Raw genomic sequence first — 19735 nt, 5'->3', positions numbered from 1 at the left:
AATGTCCTCATAAGGTCATTATAAGGTCCCTGGTAAAACATATCACACAAAACGGGGGCGTGGGGCATTTCCACATCACTTTCAATCTTGATCAACAGCATCATGCCTAGAGGGCTGGAGCGATTACATCAATTCTTTTGTTTATCATGTTTATAAATTAATTTATTTCTTGCATCTTCGCTCCTGACCATAACACCTAGAGTAGAGTGGAATTAAGATTTCTACAATGTAGAACAGGAACAAAACTGCTAGTTTCAAAAACACCAAAAAAAAAACAATAGCAATAACATGTATTATAGCAAAATTTAAAACAAATCACAATTAATTATTGAGTATTAAACGATTAACCCTACTGCTTCTCGGCTTCCTCTAGCTCGACGTGTGCCTCAGGTGCCGGCGCCACCAGGGGTTGCGTCACTGCTGGCGCGGAGACGGCCGTCGGTGGCCGAGGCTCCGGGGACTCTGGCCGCTTCAGGCACTGCTCTATAGTGTCTGATAGTATCTCCTTCAGTGTGGACGCTAGGGCCTTCGGGTTGCCGCTGCTGTCCAGCTGCTGACGAAGATAATGTTATAGAGATCTTTTGTGTGTCGGATGGTTTAGGTAGTTTCTTCATTAATAGTAATTTTTTGCCCATTATCCCATACTAGGATTTTCTCCTGGGTCGTGGGTGCGTTTACAAACATACAATTTTAAATACACATGACACCACAGCCCCGGAACCAAATTTGTGGACCACACAAAGAGTTGTTATGTGCGGGAATCGAAACCGCGACACGTTGCACGGCAGCCAGTTGCCTAGCCACCGCACCAACCGTGCAGTAGAAGAAAAAACTTGTATCATCCACTGACTGGCATGGATAAAAGTTGGGATATTATGGAATATTTTCACACATTTAGCCAAAGATAGAAATATCTTAGTGAAGCTTCAAAAGAATATTCTTCTCATGGCTAGAAGACCATCAGAATGTTCTGTATAAGCAGATTACATTCGGCTTACCGTTATAACATGGCCCCCGAACCGTTTGTGTACGTTTTTCACTTTGTGCGCCGCCTCCTTGACGATCTGCCGCGCCGAGTTGATCTCTGACTCCGGTCTGCCTAGCTCCGATAACTTATTCTGTAATCTTGTCGCTGCCACCTGAGAGCATTAAATGTCATCGTTTCTAAAATTGTGAGGTTTCAAGTGAAATCTACTGTTAGAGAACGAATAGCCCGAATTACAGTCCATAGGCTCTAGCGAAAGAGGTGTGTAAGAATCGTTATAATTGGCGTCCTCATGTCTTTGCCTACCCCCATGGGAGTCAAAGGTGAGGTTATGTATGTAATTATGTATGTATGTAGGACCTAGCAAAAGGTCCTGTGCATTAACACCAAGTTTGCAAGTAAATGCACAAATAAACAAAATTCTACACAATAAGCCTTATTTATAAAGCGCCATGAAACTCTATTGCCATTCCTTCTTGTATTAGGGACCTTGCGAAATGCCCTTCACCCACATCTTTTAGGCATTACATTTATTTATTAAATCTTTAATGTACACAATACAATTGAATAGTGGTACATAAGGCGAACTTAATGCCATATGGCATTCTCTATTAGTCAACCTTAGGGTTCAAAGAGAAAGTCTAAGTATTACATTGCTACGATATAACACAGAAGTAAATACAGAAGAATAATAACAATATAAGGTACCTCACTATCCACTTCGAGAGCCACGATCTTCTCCGGCCACTTCACCTGCCTGTTGAACATGTTTGACATTCGTAGGTTCTTTGGGAAGCCCACTAGGATGAACCCCTTCGCATCCTGCTGCATTAACATCGCCTCTTTTATCAAGTCCACTGTCAGTTGCTGTAATAGAAAAAAAAGTGATTTAAACGGTGCATCGTGTCTTCGGGATTTTTTTAACGAAGTCACTACGATTTTCTCCTGTGTCGTGGGTGCGTTAACAAACGTACAAGTTCACATACACATGACACCCAAACCCGAAACAACAATTTGTGGATCACACAAAGAGTTGCTCCATACGGAAATCGAACCCGCTACACGTTGCGCGGCAGCCGGTCGCCCAGGCACCGCACCAACCATGTAGTCAAATAAAATAAAGGTATGAATAGAACACGCGGGTAAGGCAGCAGCCGGTGGCGCTCTGGCGCGGTTTACGCGGGCAGTAGATACGCCAGCAGGGTAGCGGTTGACAGGGTGCAGGCCGGGGCGACCGCGCGCGCCTCGTGCATTATATTATACTCAGTGTATAAATGGAATTTCTCTGTGTAAACACCAGTGTATGTAAGTAATGGAACATTTTATTTTGACAAGCAAATTAGTGTCGCATCACCCGCCGTTTTACCATCCGGTAAAACGGCGGGTGATAATATGTGTGCACGGTACAGACTGTAATGTCTGTAATTTGTGTCGTAGTCCTTTCGTAACTTATCGAGAACGATGTAAACATTTTCATTTAAATAAGCTTTACTAATCGTTTACATTGGCATCACCATCACTCATAACCACCCCTTCTCTATGGGTGCCGTGAGAACTAACTAAGAAACTCTTACAACTGACTCTGGACCACGCATATTTTAATGAAACTTCCTTAACTCGTTCTGCCAAAAGACTGATGAAGACTTTAGCACTGATTTAAGTTATACTTCAGTTCACCATACCTCAGGTATATCTTCCTGGGCCTGTAACTTATCAGCAATCAAGCGCCCCCTAGCTGTGTCCTTCGAAGCTTCAGCTCGCACCAGGTCACCAGGCCTTATCATCGTGTATCCAGTTATGTTCGATATAGTCTGCGCTACAGTTTGATTTCCTGCGCCCGGGACTCCGTTCACGAAGATCACGGGCAAATGTCTTATAGGAGACATGTCGTAGACTATGTCCTGTGGAAGAAAGAGTCTCAGTATAGACTATGACGGTCCAGAACTCGCTGTATTCCTTTAGAATTCTAATAATTTATTGTCTAGTGGCAGCCAAAAGTTGTTCTGTTTCAGGAGGGTTTATTGTTAGGCTAGATAGTATTTGATACATTTATCTAGAACAAAACTGTACTGGGCAGAGTAGCAGCGCGATAATCGCCGCGTCGTGTATCGCGGAATGCTGCTCATGAATATGAGCCTCTAGTATGGCTTGAAACTAGTCGAGTTCCTCGCCAACAGTTACGTGAGTAAGCCGATAACATAATACTTAAAACAAAATTGATTAAATGACTTTGTTTTATAGATAAAGTATTCTTGTGATGGGTGACAAAAGAGCAGACAGATCGCATGGTGGTGACATACAGGAAAGGTGTCCTCTCCTTACCCTGGCACTGCTTACGTCACTCCACCTCCTCACCATAAATGACCACTCACCTCCTCATTACTCTTAGAGTAAAAACATCCCATTTTGAGTTACAAGAATTGTCTGCAAGCTTATAACTTTGTAAAATTAATTATAATAATTATAATCCTCAATAAAATTGGAGTAAAATGACATTTCCAAATAAATGACACTTTTTTGAATGGGACAACTAGATTGTTGACGGTTTTCGAATTAACTTTACTTTTTCAGACAGTATTTTTAATTGAAACTTGTTGGCTGAGACTTGCAAAGGAGGTTGTATAGGTAGTCGTTATATTAATTTGTCTGTGCAAAGTATGTCTGTGTGTTATTTGAGGTCAGTACCGTGTTTTGTTAATAAATAGGAAATATTCAGGTAACATAAAGTTTCGTGATCAGGGGCGTAACGTGTCTTGGCGGGGGCCCGCATAAAAATTTGTCCACAAACTTTAATTATATTTGAGGAGTAAAATCATCAATGCCTTTTCCCGCCCTGTCTATCAATACTCAAAGAGGGGACTTCTGAACACATGCTTGATGCGGAAAAAGGAGGTGATTGTTTGGACTTATCGTTTCTGATATTTGGGTAGTGTTTCTGTTTTCGCTTACGAAGTTTTGGCACCCCCGTAGCGCGCGGGCCCCGTAGAATTGATGATAACAGATACAGCGCTAGCTATAGGTCCCTGCATGTGATCGATTCATTATCTATTTTCCTCTTCCTGGTTTCTGGTAATGCAACCTTTTCAGTCACAAACACAAATGAGTATACCTATAAGCTATTTATGTAGGTATGTCGGAACAATAATACGTTGTTTCCGTATATGTAACAGTACCTCATTATCTAATTATTCTGTCATACAAGTTACAGCATGCGACATTAATAAGTTCCATTAAAATCAATCAGCGAATAGGTAACGAGAAACTACTAGAAGGTACTAAATTGAATTCTTCATATACAGTCTGTAAAAGTCGATAACGCACGCTGTTATAAAAATATAAAGTGCCACATAAAAAAGGATTAATTTAATTTGCAGTCACAGTGACGCGTATTGCTATAAAATATTTTGAAGGCGCTTGTATTTAATTTATACTACAAAAGTTTTAGAGTGAAAAGTACTTTTCGAAATATGATATTTAAGTTAATTCTAATAGTGCTCTTATCAATCACCGACACTACTTTAACAGCAGTATCCAAATGCTCAGTAGATACTCAGTTACGTACTCCAAAATATCACCTGATGGAAAAGTGCTACCGTTCTAAGCTTGGCATAGTATCCAAGGCCAATTTCACGTCTCTGATCAGTTGCCAACGGCTTGGCTTTGAGAAGAAGGGTCTGGCTATAAACTTCAGCCCTCGAGAAGCTTGGGCAGATAGTAATGAGACTGTAGACTACACGTGCGAAGTTCTGAAGTGTGCTGAAGCAGACGGTGGATTGTCCATGGTGAATGACTCCAGATATGATTACTATAGCATTTATGCGAAGCCTGTTCGTAAGTAATCCGTGTGTGCTTACTTAGTCTCTACCAAAATGCACGTTTTTTACTAAGGCGAATATAGATAAGTCCTTACTCCTTTAAGGTCACGAGTTACGATAACAGTGGGTGTGTTTGTGTGTATGTGATCCTAAATAAATAAGGACTAGAACTATTTACATAAGTACATAACTTCACGCCTGTCTCCCATGGGGGTAGCCTGAGACAATGGACCGAAAATTGCTACGAATCTTATATAAGTACCTCTTCTTTAATGAAAGTCGTGATTTCTAGCTCACGTCAACACCACATGCGTACCAACCCTGGGCATGTTCTTCGTCATCACAAAGAGGCAAAACTACACACTCGGATACCGTCAGTGTAAGAATGTCAGCGCTTTACCAGTGGACGTTACCAGCGAGCAACGTACTGATGCACTGGCTCAACTCCTGGCGAGCTCCAGTATTGATATGGCATTTGTAGGGCTCAGGAGTAAAAATGGAAGTGCTTTCATCAGCGTAAATGGTACGTTTCAGATATATGTATTAAGTGACGAAAATTTTGTCGTAAAAAACAAAAAAAAAAAACCTTGGACGTTGAAAAAGCTAAAAGTTTTCATTAGGTCCTTTCTATTTTTTAGGTGACCCCCTTGACTGTACGACGTATCGAGCTTGGGCTCCTGGTAGCCCGAGAAAAGCACGTAAAAAATTCGATTGCGTTGTTCTAACGAAACATAGAACGTGGGTTTCTATGCCTTGTAAAAACAACCTTCCAATTGTGTGTGAACTGATCCCTGGTGGTCCTTACAAAAGGGGTTCTTTATTTGCATCTCGAATGAAGAAACCTAATGGTTCGTATTCTCAAATAAACAACAAGGTTGGTATTTGGTTAGAACTTTCAACACTTTCATATTTTTTTTAATTTTCATTTCAGAAACTACAACAGAATCTCAAAGTGACGACGAATAATGATGTTCGATTTGGTTGTAAATATAAATAAGATACCGCATATTGATTACGAATTTTCATTTAACTATTTTCCCTAAAATAAAACCAGTCCTTAGAAAATGCATAAAAAATAACTAAACGTGTAATCAATCGGTTTGACATTTTCTTGCACTGACACTGACACTGACATTATTGCTTTTCTTATCACTTTGCATTTACCTACTCCGCACCCATTGAATCTCATCTTTGTGTTATTATTTACTAAAAACTCATAGAATAAATTTATTTAGCACAAACTGTACTAAATACATATAATGGGCCAAGGAAAAAGCCAATTTACCGAGGAAGAATTACAAGATTACGAGGTAACAAAGATAATATTCTTTTTGTTATGATTTTTGTTGAACAGAACTGTGATGAGTAATATTTTATAAGAAATTTTGTATTAATGACTGATTATTTTATTACTATTTTCAGGATTTAACCTACTTTACCAAGAAGGAAGTGTTATAGTGAGTAACAATATTTTTTTAAGTAAATTCTGTGAAAACACAATGTTTCCTTTTAAAAACTTCGTCCTTAACATCGCGTTATCGCCATACTTTGATTTAAGCATGCTAATTATACTAAATTAACTAATTGGTTGGTAACTACAAAGAGATTTTATTCAAATTGACTCATAGTGATTCCCTTATGATTGTGTTATTTTTTTTTATATGTTGCCCCACACTCGTATTTTCTTCTGTGTCAAGGAGAGCGTTTACTTACAAACATAATGTGTTCACATAAACATGACACCCGGACCACACAAAGAGTGGAATCGGGAATCAAACCCACTATATGTTGCTCGTCAGCCGGTCGCGCCACCGCGCCAACCATGCAGTCAATTTATTTTCTTTTGATGATCAGTTTCAAAAACAAAAAATATTTTAAATTTCAGCGCTCACCAGAAATTCAAAGCTCTAGCTCCTGAGAAAGTAGGCCACAATAAGAATGCTAAATTACCGATGACAAAGATACTCCAATATCCAGAGTTACGAGTGAATCCGTTCAGGGATCGCATTTGTAAAGTGTTCAGCTCCAGTAATGATGGAGACTGTACTTTCGAAGACTTCCTCGACATGATGTCCGTGTTCAGTGAGATGGCACCGAAGGCTGTGAAGGCTGAACATGCTTTTAGGATATTTGGTGAGATTTAAAAACTTTTTTTTTTAGTTTTATAATAAAGGTAATATTAGAGTGTACTAACTAACTATCACAGATGATCCTTAATATTCAAACATCAGATTAGCTACAATAAGATCATCTACATTTTCACAGTTAGACCTATTGAATTTTTTATTTTATTTAGGCTTATCATGTGTTTTCACTGAAACCAAATTCAATAAGAAAAGGAATTCTCAACTTTTTCCAATCATACCTATCGTATTTAATATATTTAAAATGTCATAATATATCTTTTATTTTTTCTTTATTTATTTTCTGATGTCATGATATTTCTTTGCTCAAGACTAACATTGTCCATTCTATATTCTTCTAGATTTTGATGGGGATGACATGATTGGAGTATCAGATTTACGAGAAGTAATCGAACGGCTGTGTGGTCCAGAGCTCAAGTTGAGTGACTCGGAGATCCAGCAGCTAGTACAGAATGTTCTGGAAGAAGCGGACTTGGATGATGATGGAGCTCTATCCTTTGCAGAGTTTGAACATATCATTGATAAAAGCTCAGATTTTTGCCAGTGAGTATTATAAAGTCAAAATTATTTATTTCACATACACCAGGAAGACACTTTAGTAGGTATATCAAAGTGTATTAGTGTATTATTACACTAATAAAAAGACTACCGACCGACCTACTGTTGTTAGTTTTTAGAAATCACACAATGTCAGGCCTTTTTATCCCCGAAGGGGTAGGCAGAGGTGGCGTAATATGCGGCACGTAATGCCGCTATACAATGTACACCCACTTTTCATCATTTGTGTTATAAGTCCCGTGTAATAGGGGGTAAACCTATTGCCATATACTGGGCACAATTCCAGACTCCGTGCTACTACTGGGAAATTTTCGAATAATCGAAAAAAGCTCAGCAATACTTTGCCCGACACGGGAATCAAACCCGAAACCCCTTGTCGTAAGTCGGACTTGCGAGGACTCGATCAAAGAGGCAGTGAAGTTTTTAAAAATCCTTTTAGAATAATTTAATTTTTTTACATTAACACAGTGTACTAGGTGCAATAATAGTGATTCAAATATGAAATCCCAAATAAAATTTCTGGTTTCTGGTTACGGATCTAATGGTTTATTTTTATTTTTCAGTGCATTTAGAATAAGACTGTGAACTGAAGATCTCTGAAATACTCAACTCGCTGTCACAACTTGAAACCATAAGTACTCATGCATTCTCGAAGTAATACCTCTAGATATTGTCTCAAAATACTTTTATTATTATTTACTTTTAAGTTTTTATGACACTTTTTCTACAAATAGGTGAGATTTAGTTACAGTACTTTTTTACTGTGTAACACATAGCAGCTTATAAATTATAAAAAAAATATTTATAAATAGCCTCTCCGACTCATGATAATCATTCTTTTCCTTTTTTAGACAGTATTATGATGTAAAAAAATCCTTAGGAACTGTTCCGAATGTAAGATTGTATTTCTACTATAAGTTTTTTAAAAGTAGATTTTTATTGTTATATCTATAATAGAATCAATATCTGACAGTATTTTTATGGGACAACTGTCAACATTTCATATTCTTCCGATAAAGTTGTCAGGTGTTGGAGAAATTGGCCCTAAATCTAACAAGGATTTATATGACTTGTAGAAATAGTGAATAGGAATAGTACAATAATAAGTCTCATTTTCCAATGTTTATTTATAAAGCATTTATTGTGTTTTTTACTAATTTTAGACAATGTATTTAACATAAAAATTGTTTTGTGTTAGTGTATAATCATAGCTTTCTTTAGTATCTTTATGTAGTTTGTGATGTCTCAATTTTTTTTAAAGAAATATTGTATTGAAATGCCAAATATTTAAGTATTGACGTTAGTATGAATGAGTTTTGTATTCTAATGAAATTTTTATTGAAGTTTTTATAGTAAATCTTTCTTAACTTTATGTATATTTAGGTATATGTATAATTGATACTAGGTACATGTGTAATCTGACATTGTTATTGTATAACAAGTGATAAGGAGGAATGAAGTGTTACAATGTTGGAATGTATAATATTGATAATAAAAAGAATAAAATAGTGCACAATATAGACATAATTATCTCGAAATGAAATAACATTGTAATGAATATAAAAAATATTTATTAAACTTATTTAAAATAAAAACATGACTTCGCTTACTCTATTTTAGTAAACAATCAGTTCTGTAAATATCCTGGCAACTTCATCCTCATGAATATCCAAGTGGTAAAGAAAGATACAAGAATACATAGGAAGGCAACTGAGATTAGCAAGATCCTGTTCAATTTGGGGGTGGAGGGGTTGTGTGTACGGTCCAGGATGATGAATCCAAGGCCACCGAGCGAGAAGAGGAAGCTGGAAGCCAATCCCTCCATAATATATTGTCCGTTCACTCGGTTAGGCATAAAGGCGACCGGCCTACTGTGCCCATGTTCGTCGGTCGTTGAACCCACGCTTGGCGGCTCCACAATCACGTCGTATATAATACCTACAATACAAAACACGTATTAGACTTTATTACAGAGCATTCCAATAAGAAACTTACTGGTAATCTCACAAAACAATCTCTCTAACCTCCGGTAACTAGAAAGTATGAAAAAAGCACCAAAGAAAAGGTTGTCATGGCAGATGGAGGTTGAAGCCATGTCGGCTTTTTAATTTTAATGTTAGGAACTTCAAGAACAGAGAATGGTATTGCGAATAAAGCCTCCATTTTTCGAATTTAATGAAACAAGAACCGACGAATTTGTTGAACGCCTGTTGACGTCGATGACAGCATTATCTGTATTGCAGTGATGTTAGTATTAAATCGACTAAAAATTAAATTAGTGAGAGAATAGTCGAATCTAGACATTTATTTAACTATATCGCTTTTAAAAATATTACAATTCACTATAATAATAAAAATTCTTTCAATGAATACATTGCAAGTTAAATCATTGCTCATAAAGTGCCATCAAATTGATGATTTTCTTATTAGTTGAACGTTCGTGTAATAAAATAAGTTAAAAAGATATAAGCGGTACAACACTATGAACGGCTTGAAGCTGCTCCGTTACACTGGCGTGATTATCATAACAAAAAATAATATTTAACATCATTTTTAGCACAAAAGATAAAATTTTAATAATAATAAAGAAATTCGATATTGAATATAACATCAACAAATGTTATTCTATAGTAAATTTTTTCTCTTCACATTTATCTTTTACAAAAAAATTGTAAACGTCGACAGCATTATAGCTTAGAATGAAACTTGTGCCAAAGTCATATGGTAGCTCCAATAAAAACAGAGCTAAGGTATTAAATGTTTAACTCCTATTGGTGCAACGGCTTACATTTAAAACACATGTTTCCTTCCACCAATAGAAAGCGTTTATTTTGGTACTGACAACAAGAACAAAAAATTTTGGCAACTGTCAAATTACACGATTCGATTTTAGTAAAATTGAGCAAAAGTTCGTTCCCACATTTTTATCCGTTTGGCGACGGCAGTTAATTTTTATAATATTATTCAACCCCTCAAAATGTGTTAATTGTGTTAGTGTTATGTGTGATTATTAATATTATTCGTTTTTTGTTGAGTTTGAAGGCGTCGCGAATATGTTTTAATTTTACGCACAAAATGATATGGACTGTGGATATTTCATTGATATTACGATGAAGGGTGGTTTATGTGTTATCTACACGTCGTTGCTGACAATTTCAGTGTTATCCAGGTACCGTAAACGTTTTATTCTTTGTACTGAACCTAAATACATACTGCTCCTATAAGAATCTAATTCATATGGTACTCCACAGTTGTGCTCTCTTCATTTTGGTGGTTTCGGAGGCTCTCCAAGGCGAGGGCGGTGTCGATACGAAAGTAGACCTATCAGGACTGCATAATGTCAGTCAGAAAGTGGAGATTGGTGAGGAGGAAGTGCCAGGATCTCAGGTGTCCCCTGAGGCCCAGTTGGCTGAAGACGAGAAGAAGGAGGACCATGAGATGATAATTGCGGAGACATTGTCTCTGAACTCTGTGACAACAGAAGGGTGAGTAATAATAATAACTTCTAACTCTTTACTATTACTGGAGCAACCAGTGAAAGTGAAACTATTCACTGCCTTCACTGGCCTTCAGTTTTTTGCACTCAATCATTTGTTTTTGTTACATTTAACATTGAATGGCTTAAAAATAAATCTTCAATATTCTCACTCTACCTTCCTTAGACATTGTGCTAAAAATGGTTATAATATAAATAAAACTGTAATGTAAGTCAGTGTTTAACTAATTTCTAATTCACTGAACAAATTGCTGAACTAGCTACAACAGCAATTTGGTTTTTTTGGTTGGTTGGTTTATTTTTTATAATTTATTAAAATTACATAAAAAGTCATGCAGTTATTTTGCCACATTCATCTTTAGTGATTAATATCTTAATTTTATTAATTAATCATCATTTATTGATAAAAGATCGATTTATAAAAGGCCTACTTTATCATCTATAATTAATAAAAAAGATTACACTTTCAAATTATTTATTTGTAAGTGTAATTAAAGTAATTTTCATATAAAATATTTGTTTACTTGAGACTGTATAAAATAACCAACAGTAGGAACGAGATGGTTTTTAGTCAATAAGTCTTGATACTCTCTCGCCTCACCCTAGGCGGGATTAGACATTAGACAATTTTACCCGGTCCAAAAAAAATTACTAAAATATATTAAGACATATGCTACAACCATTTGAAACGGTTCACAAATTCCAAACATATAAATGAATGTTTGAGTTTCAATTTAAAACTGATAGGAATTAGACCATACGATCATATTACAAGGAAGCCAGTCAACTGTAACACGTAATCACAGATAAAAGAAAGTTTAAAATGAAAATATACATTAAAAATATGTAGTTACTTTTCACTATCAAACCGTTGATATTAATGTGGATATGACTTGTTATTAAAAGTGATAAATTTGTGTGGGTGTGTTCATATCTATTACATTGCCATATGGTTTAAATTGCAATGTTATGATATAGTTACTTATTTCTCAGTAAAGTTTGTTGTAGTTGATGTCAATAGGTTCACATGTAATAGGGGTATTACATGGGACTTAGTTATAACACAAATGGTGAAAAGTGGGTGTACAATGTATAGTGGCATTACATTCCGTAATGTGCACCTCTGCCTACCCCTTCGAGGATAAATGTGTGTTGTGTGTGTGTGCGTGTGACGTTGTGTAGTTGGTGTCAATTTTTGTCAAGATTGCATCATCAATACTGATGGGAGTTTAAAAAACAAATGGACTAACTACAAAGATGTTATCTGATGATGATGATGATGTAAGATGCAATCTGTAAAGAAGTAATACATAAAAATACTTTTTTATATTAAACAATTTTTATGGGCTTCAAGATTAAGAGTGTGTACCAAATATCACATCAATCAAAGGGGGTTTAAAGCCAATTAGACCCAAACAAACTCTTGTCAAGCTAAATAAAACTATGTAAAAAGTCTCATAAGATACAATTTTTATCTTTAAAAAAATATTGGATTTCCTGCTATACAAATCATATCTATTAATCACACTAATTGAGATAGATATATCTGCACGTATTGGAAACACCCACAATCTAGTATTTGCAACTAATACGAGGATTATGACTTACGAAATAGATTGTCGAGGTATTTCTATTATCTCTTATCGTTCTGGTTCACTGGGAAAGTAATCACGATTGTTGGTATACCTGTTATCAGTGGCTGGCACGTTTTGACTGTAACACACCTACTATTCGCATTGACTGTCTTTCCTTTACTGATAAACATTCCAAAAACAATTTTGTACTCTTAAGCCTACAAAGTTCCAAAGTTGTGATCGAAGGGCGAAACTGTATTTTAAAAAAGTTTACTTTGCGTTGAACAAAAACGAAACGAGAGCGCGTTTGGGTCTCTGATTGGTTGGTTTTTGTAGCCGGCCAATCAAAGCGCCGAACACACTCTAGTTTCGATTACTTTCAACGTAAAGCAAACTCATACTAAGGGTACTGCACTGGAATATAGTTGAAGATGTACCTGCAATAAAAAAAAGAGAAAGGCCTTTTATACAAATACCGGTTTGAAGAAGTAGAGCGTAATGTGTGTCGATTGTCAACTTGCTATTTTTTTAGCACATGCCAATGTCACATAAAGTGTGTTTTTAATTCGCATGTATGAAGTTGGTGATATATTACTTTTTACTTTGCGGAAAATACGATCATAGATTGTAACTGTCGATTGAAATCGATAGCTAAACAAAATGCGTAGCAATGACTGTCGGTCTGCGTAAATATACTGTCAAAACAACTTGTGATTAGATATCAGGCACGACACTAAAATTTGTCAGCGATGCCATCGTTATAGTGCAAAATTTATGATTCCTATGTCATTGACACGGCCACCGTAAGTGCGGGTCTGCGGACGGCGAGTAAGGGTAGCTCGCCGCCCGACCAGAAAGGCCCAGTAGGACTGCGAACTAACTAGCGGGTTTACCGGGGCTCCGGCTCGAGTAGGAACGGGGTGGTTTTTGGTCAGTAAGAGTCCGACACCTCTCGCCGCGCCCAAGGCGAGAAAAATCATTGGATGATTTTCCATTTTGAAAAAAAGGTCGTTAACACCATCGATATGGTTACAAATAAATAAAATCAGAACATAATTTGTAAAACATTCAGGTTTTCAATAACTACGTTTGTGACGTTGCAAGGCGTGGACCGGAACCCACATATATTTACTCGTAAATCGTAATCATTGTACATTGACCTTGCTGAGATATTTTGTCGCTAAACTGCTTTTTGGGGTCGAGAATTCGCTATGACAGTGGTAACCGTTAAATAACTGGCTTGACGCGTTCTTTAGAGCACGGAATCTCGGAAATCTCCAGGTGATAATTATGGTCACCCATCCATAAAGCAAAATTAGTGTTAGCTTATTTAACCCATCCGGAGCTGCGGACAACGTAACAGGTTACCGGGGCTCTGGCTCAAAGCTGGAGAAGAAACGGGGTGGTTTTTAGTCAGTAAGAGTCTGACACTCCCTCTTACCTCATCCAAGGCGGGAGAAGACATTGGATGGTATTACCGACCGCTCAAAAAAAAAGTTATATAACCCATTAACAAAGGAAGTAATTCGGACTTCCAAATGGGTCAGGGATGTTTTTTCTCCGTCGTGTGTGATCCCAATTTTATATGTTATTCTGAAACCAGTGCCAATCAAAACAATTCTGGACTCTAAATTCCGACTTTGTTTATCTACTTCCCGTGATAAAATGTAAGCCGGTTTTATTTCGACTCGATATTTGTGAAAACGATATTCGAAGTGTTATTTAATATCTTTGCTGAATATTAAGTGGTATGTTTGCAATTATTTATCCTTAGATACGGTCACGTTTTTGAATAATTGAATATTAAAATGAAACCAAAAGATTTGTTGTTGTTGTAATGATTGATGTATATGTCTGGTTTATGAGAATTAATCCTCGTCTCCACTAAGAACATTTGTCGAGGGACGTCCGACGTCATCGCCGCATTGTTCCTTGTCGCACAGTCGATGAAGATTTAAAAATGTCGTGTCGATGTCGTCCGACATCGCTCGATGTCTCTGGGGACACATGTCGTTCGACAAATGTTCCTAGTGGAGACGAAGCTTTATGCGACAATTTCCATTTATTATCCGAACCGCACTAATTTTGGATAGAGATTATTATGTTAACTGACTTTAACTGCACATAATTGATGCACAAAGCATAACCAGGCCTTAATATAAAGTTATAAGACCGTGTAATAGGTACACAATATGCCCCTCATGAGCACCACCCGCATCGTTGTCGCTTCGTATTTTAACATCTATTGTTAGTTTCAATCGATAATACACTCAGCTAGTTAGGTATATTTTTCAAGGACAGTTCATCCATAACTACAGTCTAGAAATTGCTTTCAGATTCAGCTATAATTTAGATATTTAATACGCTTGTTACTACATAGTATAAAACCAAGTCGCTTTATCTCTCCCTATGTTTTCCTTTGTATGTTTAAATCTTTAAAACTACGCAACGGATTTTAATACGGTTTTTTTAATAGATAGAGTGATTCAAGAGGAATGTTTATATGTATATCACCATTGCACTCATGCGAATCTGGGGCGGGTCGTTAGTTGAAAATAAAATGAATAATTCCAATCTGAATAAAGTATAGGTATGTCCATATTAAGTATGTCTTTCATTACTGTTTAAAAAAATGACTTTGAAATTGATTGAAACTTTAAAATGTCCCTTTTTGGTTTTAAAAAGACATGTCCGGTGTTTAACGAGGACGAAATATATGTTAAAAATAAACTGCGGGACATTCTCGTTGTGGATAAATGACTTCCCTTTGACTCGACTTCCTTGGTGATTGAACTTCTATGTTTAGAAAAGGATCTCACACAGATTCGGGGAAATCAATGTGCATTAAGAGAAACGGGAGCATTTTTATTTCCATGGGCGGCGGCGATTGCTTACCATCAGGTGATCTATTTCCTTGTTTACCGGCTTATAGTTATCATAAACAAAGTTGTATAAAAATTAAACGAAGTACGTCAATAGCAATAGTTATGGGACTGTCATTCATGAACATTATAAGGCAATAAAATAATAGGTTTTTGCACGTGAACATATAATTATTTAGTAGTAAACATATACGAGACATGTTTGTCGCAACAATTATGTATATTCTGTGCGTGTCTGACGTCTATCTGATCTGATAGGAAAATGGGAAATTCCATTATTTTTAACACAAATGTAAATAAAATGTCTATTTTAAACTCAATTGATAAATGTTACACAATATGATGAAATGTTGACTAGAATTTTCTATATTCTTTCTTTCGATTAAAATAATTGGAAGTCTATGAATAAACAATCTTTCCCTCTACAACTTTACAAATTATCTACGTCCTAAAACGTCTTCAAGAATCACTATCCGCTGGTGACAAGAGACGTCTTTAAGAACACTATCTTCTGGTGACAAATATCCAAATGCGTTTAGCAGTTTTTGAGTTTAACGAACTAACACGGTGGAGTATGCGGTGGAGTCCAGAGAGACGGTTTTGTAACATGTAAGGAAACTTTAGGAAATGTATGCAATATGAATACGTTACTTATTTTTGAGGAGCATAACCTAAAGCACTTACTTATAGGTCGAAAAGATACCTTAAAGTATCATTCCATAAGTGCCAAATTCGTACTTCAAACAGTAGTTTTCAGAGCATATCGTCTGATGGTACAAGGTCGTACTTTCTGATGCAAGATATCCATTATGTTGAGATATAGATCAATTACTCTATCGTCTTATTATAGACATGTTATAGTAACCTTGTACTAAGATAATATCTTTCTGGTTATATTGCATTGATTCTCTTAATTTGAAGATTTTGTTTTTATACCCTTAAACCGCACTGTTCGCCTGTTCTTTTTACTGTCTGTATGTTTCTCCAGGCTTTATTTTTGAGGGGAGAAAATCATCTAATGACTTCTCTAGCCTTGGGCGAGGCGAGAGGGAGTGTCAGACTCTTACTGACTAAAAACTACCCCGTTCCCACTCCTGCTTTTCGAAACGGGGCACCGGTAATACTCATCATCCGCAGCTTTGGATGTCCTTCCAGGCTAAGATAAGAAGACAAGAATAAGACGTTTACAAAATAAATTACTATTTCTTGTTGAATTTCCACCTATGCTTCTAAAATTATAATCAACAAAGCATACAATTTTGTAATACCTAACCTTATCTCAAATCCGATCTCTCATATTTGTTAAGAGTTATTTTAATCTACTTGTGAGTACCTACTTAGGTATTATATTTAGCTCATATTTTGCAGAATTTTACTACTTCTGTACCTAGTTTTAAGTAAGTTTTATGTTTCATAGCACTTAACCTGAAAGCGAGTCTCATGTTTCATAAGTTGAGCTACTTTTCATGTAGCTGAAAATGTTTTACGCGGAATGAATAGAAATAGAACATTTTTCATGAGATAATGTTGTCTATAGTTTATTCGATATTCGGATTTGAAGTGTTTTATGTTAGAATTAAAAGCTTTTTTTGAAATATTGGTCCCGCCCACAGTAGGATTTTCTCTTGTAACGTGGGTGCGTTTACTTAATCAAATAAACCGCATAAGTACCCAGTATTCTGAACTAAGTGGTTATTCTGGGAGATTTTAGGTAGCAAATAAATGGATGGGTCACCTGATGGTAAGCGATCAGCGCCGCCCATGGACACCCGCAACACCAGAGGAGTCACAAGTGCTTTGCCGGCCATAAGGAGTATGCTCTTTTCTTGAAGGTTTCAAGTCGTATCGGTTCGGAAATACCGCCGACGACAGCTCATTCCACAGTTTTGTTGTGCGAGGCAGAAAGTTTCGATTTAGAAATATTTATAATTTTACGTTTTGTAAAGTTCTCAATAAACAAATACGTGTTTGTGTGTCCCTAGACTTCCTAAGCTTAACGAATTGCAATAAAAAAAAATACTTAAAAATACACTACGGAAAAGGTGTGACGCAATATCTAGTAGTGTACGCAATACCTTATCTTTACAATTTGCCACAATATCAAACACCATCAATACAATTCTCAGTGGACTCGCGCGTCCGTCAAAATAACGGCATTTCAACGGTCGACGTATGGAAATCGAAAGTCTTCACTATAAATAGCGCACAGCCTTCGATGTGAGAGCAAAACAATGATGGCTGTAGCCAATGACCTTCCGAAGGTAACGATACAGCTTCTGTACTGCTTCGTATCCGTATCTCGTCATTTATTATGAAGAACTCTTCTTTTACAAGAATTTTAGATAGATGTAACTTAAAATTGTCTTCTTCTTTAGTACTTTATTAATGCTTGGAAAGCCAAATTTGTTGTTTTTTTTTGTTTTTAATCATCTGAAAATCTGTCAAAATAAGGGTAAAATTTTTCCCTTCATCTTCCGCTGTCGAGAGCCTACCTACTCCTCCGAATTTTTTAATGTTTTACATTGGATCAATAAAAAAAGTTACTTGTTGATTCATATAAATGAGCTACAAACTCCATCTTAAATCCCCCAAAAGGCCTGCAAGGCACTTTCGCACCTCTGGTGTTTCGGGTGTAAATGGGCGGTGGCGATTGCTTTCCATCAGGTGATCCGTCTGCTCGTTCATCGGCTTATCCCAAAAAAAAATATATAATATATTCTATACTTTCATTACACTCACCAAATCTTCCGAAAGATAGACAGCAGCTTAGTTAACTGTTGTATTATCAAGAGAGCTTCTAATCTCTCAACATTTGCCTAAATCTGTGATACGTAATGAAATGTTAATGACTTGATAAACGGTTCTTATCATAATAATCTCTATAAGAATGTTGTGTACTTGTTTAGATAAATTTTGTCTACGTCGACTATATTCGTGATGTTGCAAATTGTTTATGTGAATTCATTCATTCGCAAAAATTTCGTATGTATGTAGGTACGTATTAAACGATTGTAGTTATAACAAGAAATCATATTGATTAATCGCGATAATATTTTGGAAACGAAATGTGTTTGGTATTTCCTACATGTCTTACATATTACAACTCTATCACTAAGGGTCCAAAAAGAAATTGGAGAACTCAACTGTACCCTTAGTACGAGTTTGCTTTACGTTTAAAGTAATCGAAACGAGAGGGCGTTCAGCGCTCTGATTGGTTGGTTCATTCGCGTCGGCCAATCACAGCGCCAAACACGCTCTCGTTTCGTTTTCGTTCAACGTAAAGCGAACTCGTACTAAGTCTTGGTAAAAAAGATAAGATTTGTATCCCGTCGCCAGTTTGTATCGCCTGGAGTTTTGGCATGTACAAAACATGTCCAGGTGGCTAATATTATCTATTGCAAATGTTTGCAATATCGCAAACATTTGAAGAAGACTAATCTACTTTGGCTGACTAAAAGACTTGATACATAGTAGGAAATACGCTTTGGCAAATGTCAAAATTGTTGCTTCTAGTATAGATATGCTGTTTTTGCTAATGCATTAACCATGTCTATTTTCCTAGTGATGAAAAGTACCTGATGTCTTTATCAAGACCAGTTTTTAGTTTTCCGCCAATTTTCATCTCGATTCGTTTAGTTTGACCGTGTAAGAGTATCATCTATCTATTGTGTTACAAAAATGAAAGGTATAAAAAGTTATTAGACCTTGAATTATTGAATAGACTGCTCTTACTGAGTGAAGCGGGGCATGGAAGACTGGTCGCCATGATTGCGGGGCTTTGGAAGTGTGAAGTTCCCATACCGGAGTGGTTTTTCGCCTATAAGAGTCTGATAGTCCACACCATCTTTCTCAGCCAAGAGGCAGAGGACTGCATGAAGATTTTCCAGCTTGAGCTAATAAGATTATCTTTTAATTCTTTGAGTAAGTTTTTTCTTCCCCAACATACTATGTTATAAATTCTGTTGACATGGTAAATTATTCAAACCTTGTTATAACATAGCCAAAAGCTAAATTATATGCAGGTAACTACTATAAATTAGAAGTCAATGAAACATAAGTTCCTCGTTCTACACACGAGATTAATTCAGCATGATTGAATGACTGTTGAACAGCAATAAGTCAAAATTATCTGCAGGGCGGAATGCCAAATATTGTATAAATACACTCGTGCGCAGACAACGTTCTCCAGCCAATAATGATAACTGCAATGAGGTATAATTTAGGACGCTGACAGATATGGATATTTTCGTTTCGTTTGGAAAGCCCAAAAGAGGTTGTTGA

At 36.5% G+C, this 19735-nt stretch overlaps 5 protein-coding genes across 6 annotated transcripts in view; 3 read left to right on the top strand and 2 right to left on the bottom strand.

The window, feature by feature from the left end:
- Window positions 1–269: 269 nt before the first annotated feature.
- On the bottom strand, window positions 270–3524 carry LOC118273638 (adenylate kinase isoenzyme 1-like). Of its 2 annotated transcripts, none has more exons than XM_035590704.2 (5): window positions 3358–3524; window positions 2668–2886; window positions 1694–1852; window positions 999–1139; window positions 270–553 (listed from the first exon to the last, which is right to left on the bottom strand). In XM_035590704.2, exons 1-5 carry the CDS (start codon window positions 3388–3390, stop codon window positions 350–352), a joined length of 756 nt encoding a protein of 251 aa, XP_035446597.2. In that variant the 5' UTR covers window positions 3391–3524; the 3' UTR covers window positions 270–349. The 2 variants fall into 2 exon arrangements, with proteins under 2 accessions (XP_035446597.2, XP_035446598.2); XM_035590705.2 differs by having other exon boundaries at window positions 270–550.
- Window positions 3525–4452: 928 nt separating this feature from the next.
- On the top strand, window positions 4453–5766 carry LOC118273286 (uncharacterized). Its single transcript, XM_035590184.2, has 4 exons — window positions 4453–4816; window positions 5093–5323; window positions 5439–5648; window positions 5732–5766. Exons 1-4 carry the CDS (start codon window positions 4453–4455, stop codon window positions 5764–5766), a joined length of 840 nt encoding a protein of 279 aa, XP_035446077.2.
- Window positions 5767–5946: 180 nt separating this feature from the next.
- On the top strand, window positions 5947–9097 carry LOC118273584 (calcium and integrin-binding protein 1). Its single transcript, XM_050707948.1, has 5 exons — window positions 5947–6110; window positions 6223–6257; window positions 6686–6933; window positions 7286–7487; window positions 8066–9097. The coding sequence occupies exons 1-5, from the start codon at window positions 6060–6062 to the stop codon at window positions 8085–8087; spliced, it is 558 nt and encodes a 185-aa protein (XP_050563905.1). The 5' UTR covers window positions 5947–6059; the 3' UTR covers window positions 8088–9097.
- On the bottom strand, window positions 9051–9742 carry LOC118273585 (oligosaccharyltransferase complex subunit ostc-A). The gene is made up of 2 exons (XM_035590633.2): window positions 9527–9742; window positions 9051–9440 (listed from the first exon to the last, which is right to left on the bottom strand). The coding sequence occupies exons 1-2, from the start codon at window positions 9663–9665 to the stop codon at window positions 9130–9132; spliced, it is 450 nt and encodes a 149-aa protein (XP_035446526.1). The 5' UTR covers window positions 9666–9742; the 3' UTR covers window positions 9051–9129.
- A 612-nt stretch (window positions 9743–10354) lies between these two features.
- LOC118273039 (SUN domain-containing ossification factor) overlaps window positions 10355–19735 on the top strand; it is an 86701-nt gene continuing 77320 nt past the window's right edge. Inside the window, exons 1-2 of the mRNA XM_035589789.2 lie at window positions 10355–10671; window positions 10754–10987. Coding sequence (XP_035445682.1) covers window positions 10583–10671; window positions 10754–10987 — 323 coding nt within the window. The 5' untranslated portion in view covers window positions 10355–10582. The remainder of the gene's footprint in view (window positions 10672–10753; window positions 10988–19735) is intronic.

The sequence above is a fragment of the Spodoptera frugiperda genome, chromosome 1, assembly GCF_023101765.2.
Source record: "Spodoptera frugiperda isolate SF20-4 chromosome 1, AGI-APGP_CSIRO_Sfru_2.0, whole genome shotgun sequence".
NCBI lineage: Eukaryota > Metazoa > Arthropoda > Insecta > Lepidoptera > Noctuidae > Spodoptera > Spodoptera frugiperda.
This window is presented reverse-complemented; position numbering and strand designations above follow the sequence as displayed.

Bases quoted from the DNA above. Each gene is read 5' to 3' on its own strand.
- LOC118273585 (XM_035590633.2), bottom strand. From the start codon at position 9,665: ATGGAGGCTTTATTCGCAATACCATTCTCTGTTCTTGAAGTTCCTAAC. The intron at 9,441-9,526 runs GTTAGAGAGATT...TTTGTATTGTAG, and splicing joins ATACTTTCTAGTTACCGGAG to GTATTATATACGACGTGATT.
- LOC118273584 (XM_050707948.1), top strand. From the start codon at position 6,060: ATGGGCCAAGGAAAAAGCCAATTTACCGAGGAAGAATTACAAGATTAC. The intron at 6,111-6,222 runs GTAACAAAGATA...TACTATTTTCAG, and splicing joins AAGAATTACAAGATTACGAG to GATTTAACCTACTTTACCAA. The intron at 6,934-7,285 runs GTGAGATTTAAA...ATATTCTTCTAG, and splicing joins ACATGCTTTTAGGATATTTG to ATTTTGATGGGGATGACATG.
- LOC118273286 (XM_035590184.2), top strand. From the start codon at position 4,453: ATGATATTTAAGTTAATTCTAATAGTGCTCTTATCAATCACCGACACT. The intron at 4,817-5,092 runs GTAAGTAATCCG...CGTGATTTCTAG, and splicing joins CATTTATGCGAAGCCTGTTC to CTCACGTCAACACCACATGC. The intron at 5,649-5,731 runs GTTCGTATTCTC...TTTTCATTTCAG, and splicing joins TCGAATGAAGAAACCTAATG to AAACTACAACAGAATCTCAA.
- LOC118273638 (XM_035590704.2), bottom strand. From the start codon at position 3,390: ATGGGATGTTTTTACTCTAAGAGTAATGAGGAG. The intron at 2,887-3,357 runs GTGAGTGGTCAT...TTTCTTCCACAG, and splicing joins ACTCTAAGAGTAATGAGGAG to GACATAGTCTACGACATGTC. The intron at 554-998 runs GTAAGCCGAATG...TATCTTCGTCAG, and splicing joins TCGGGGGCCATGTTATAACG to CAGCTGGACAGCAGCGGCAA.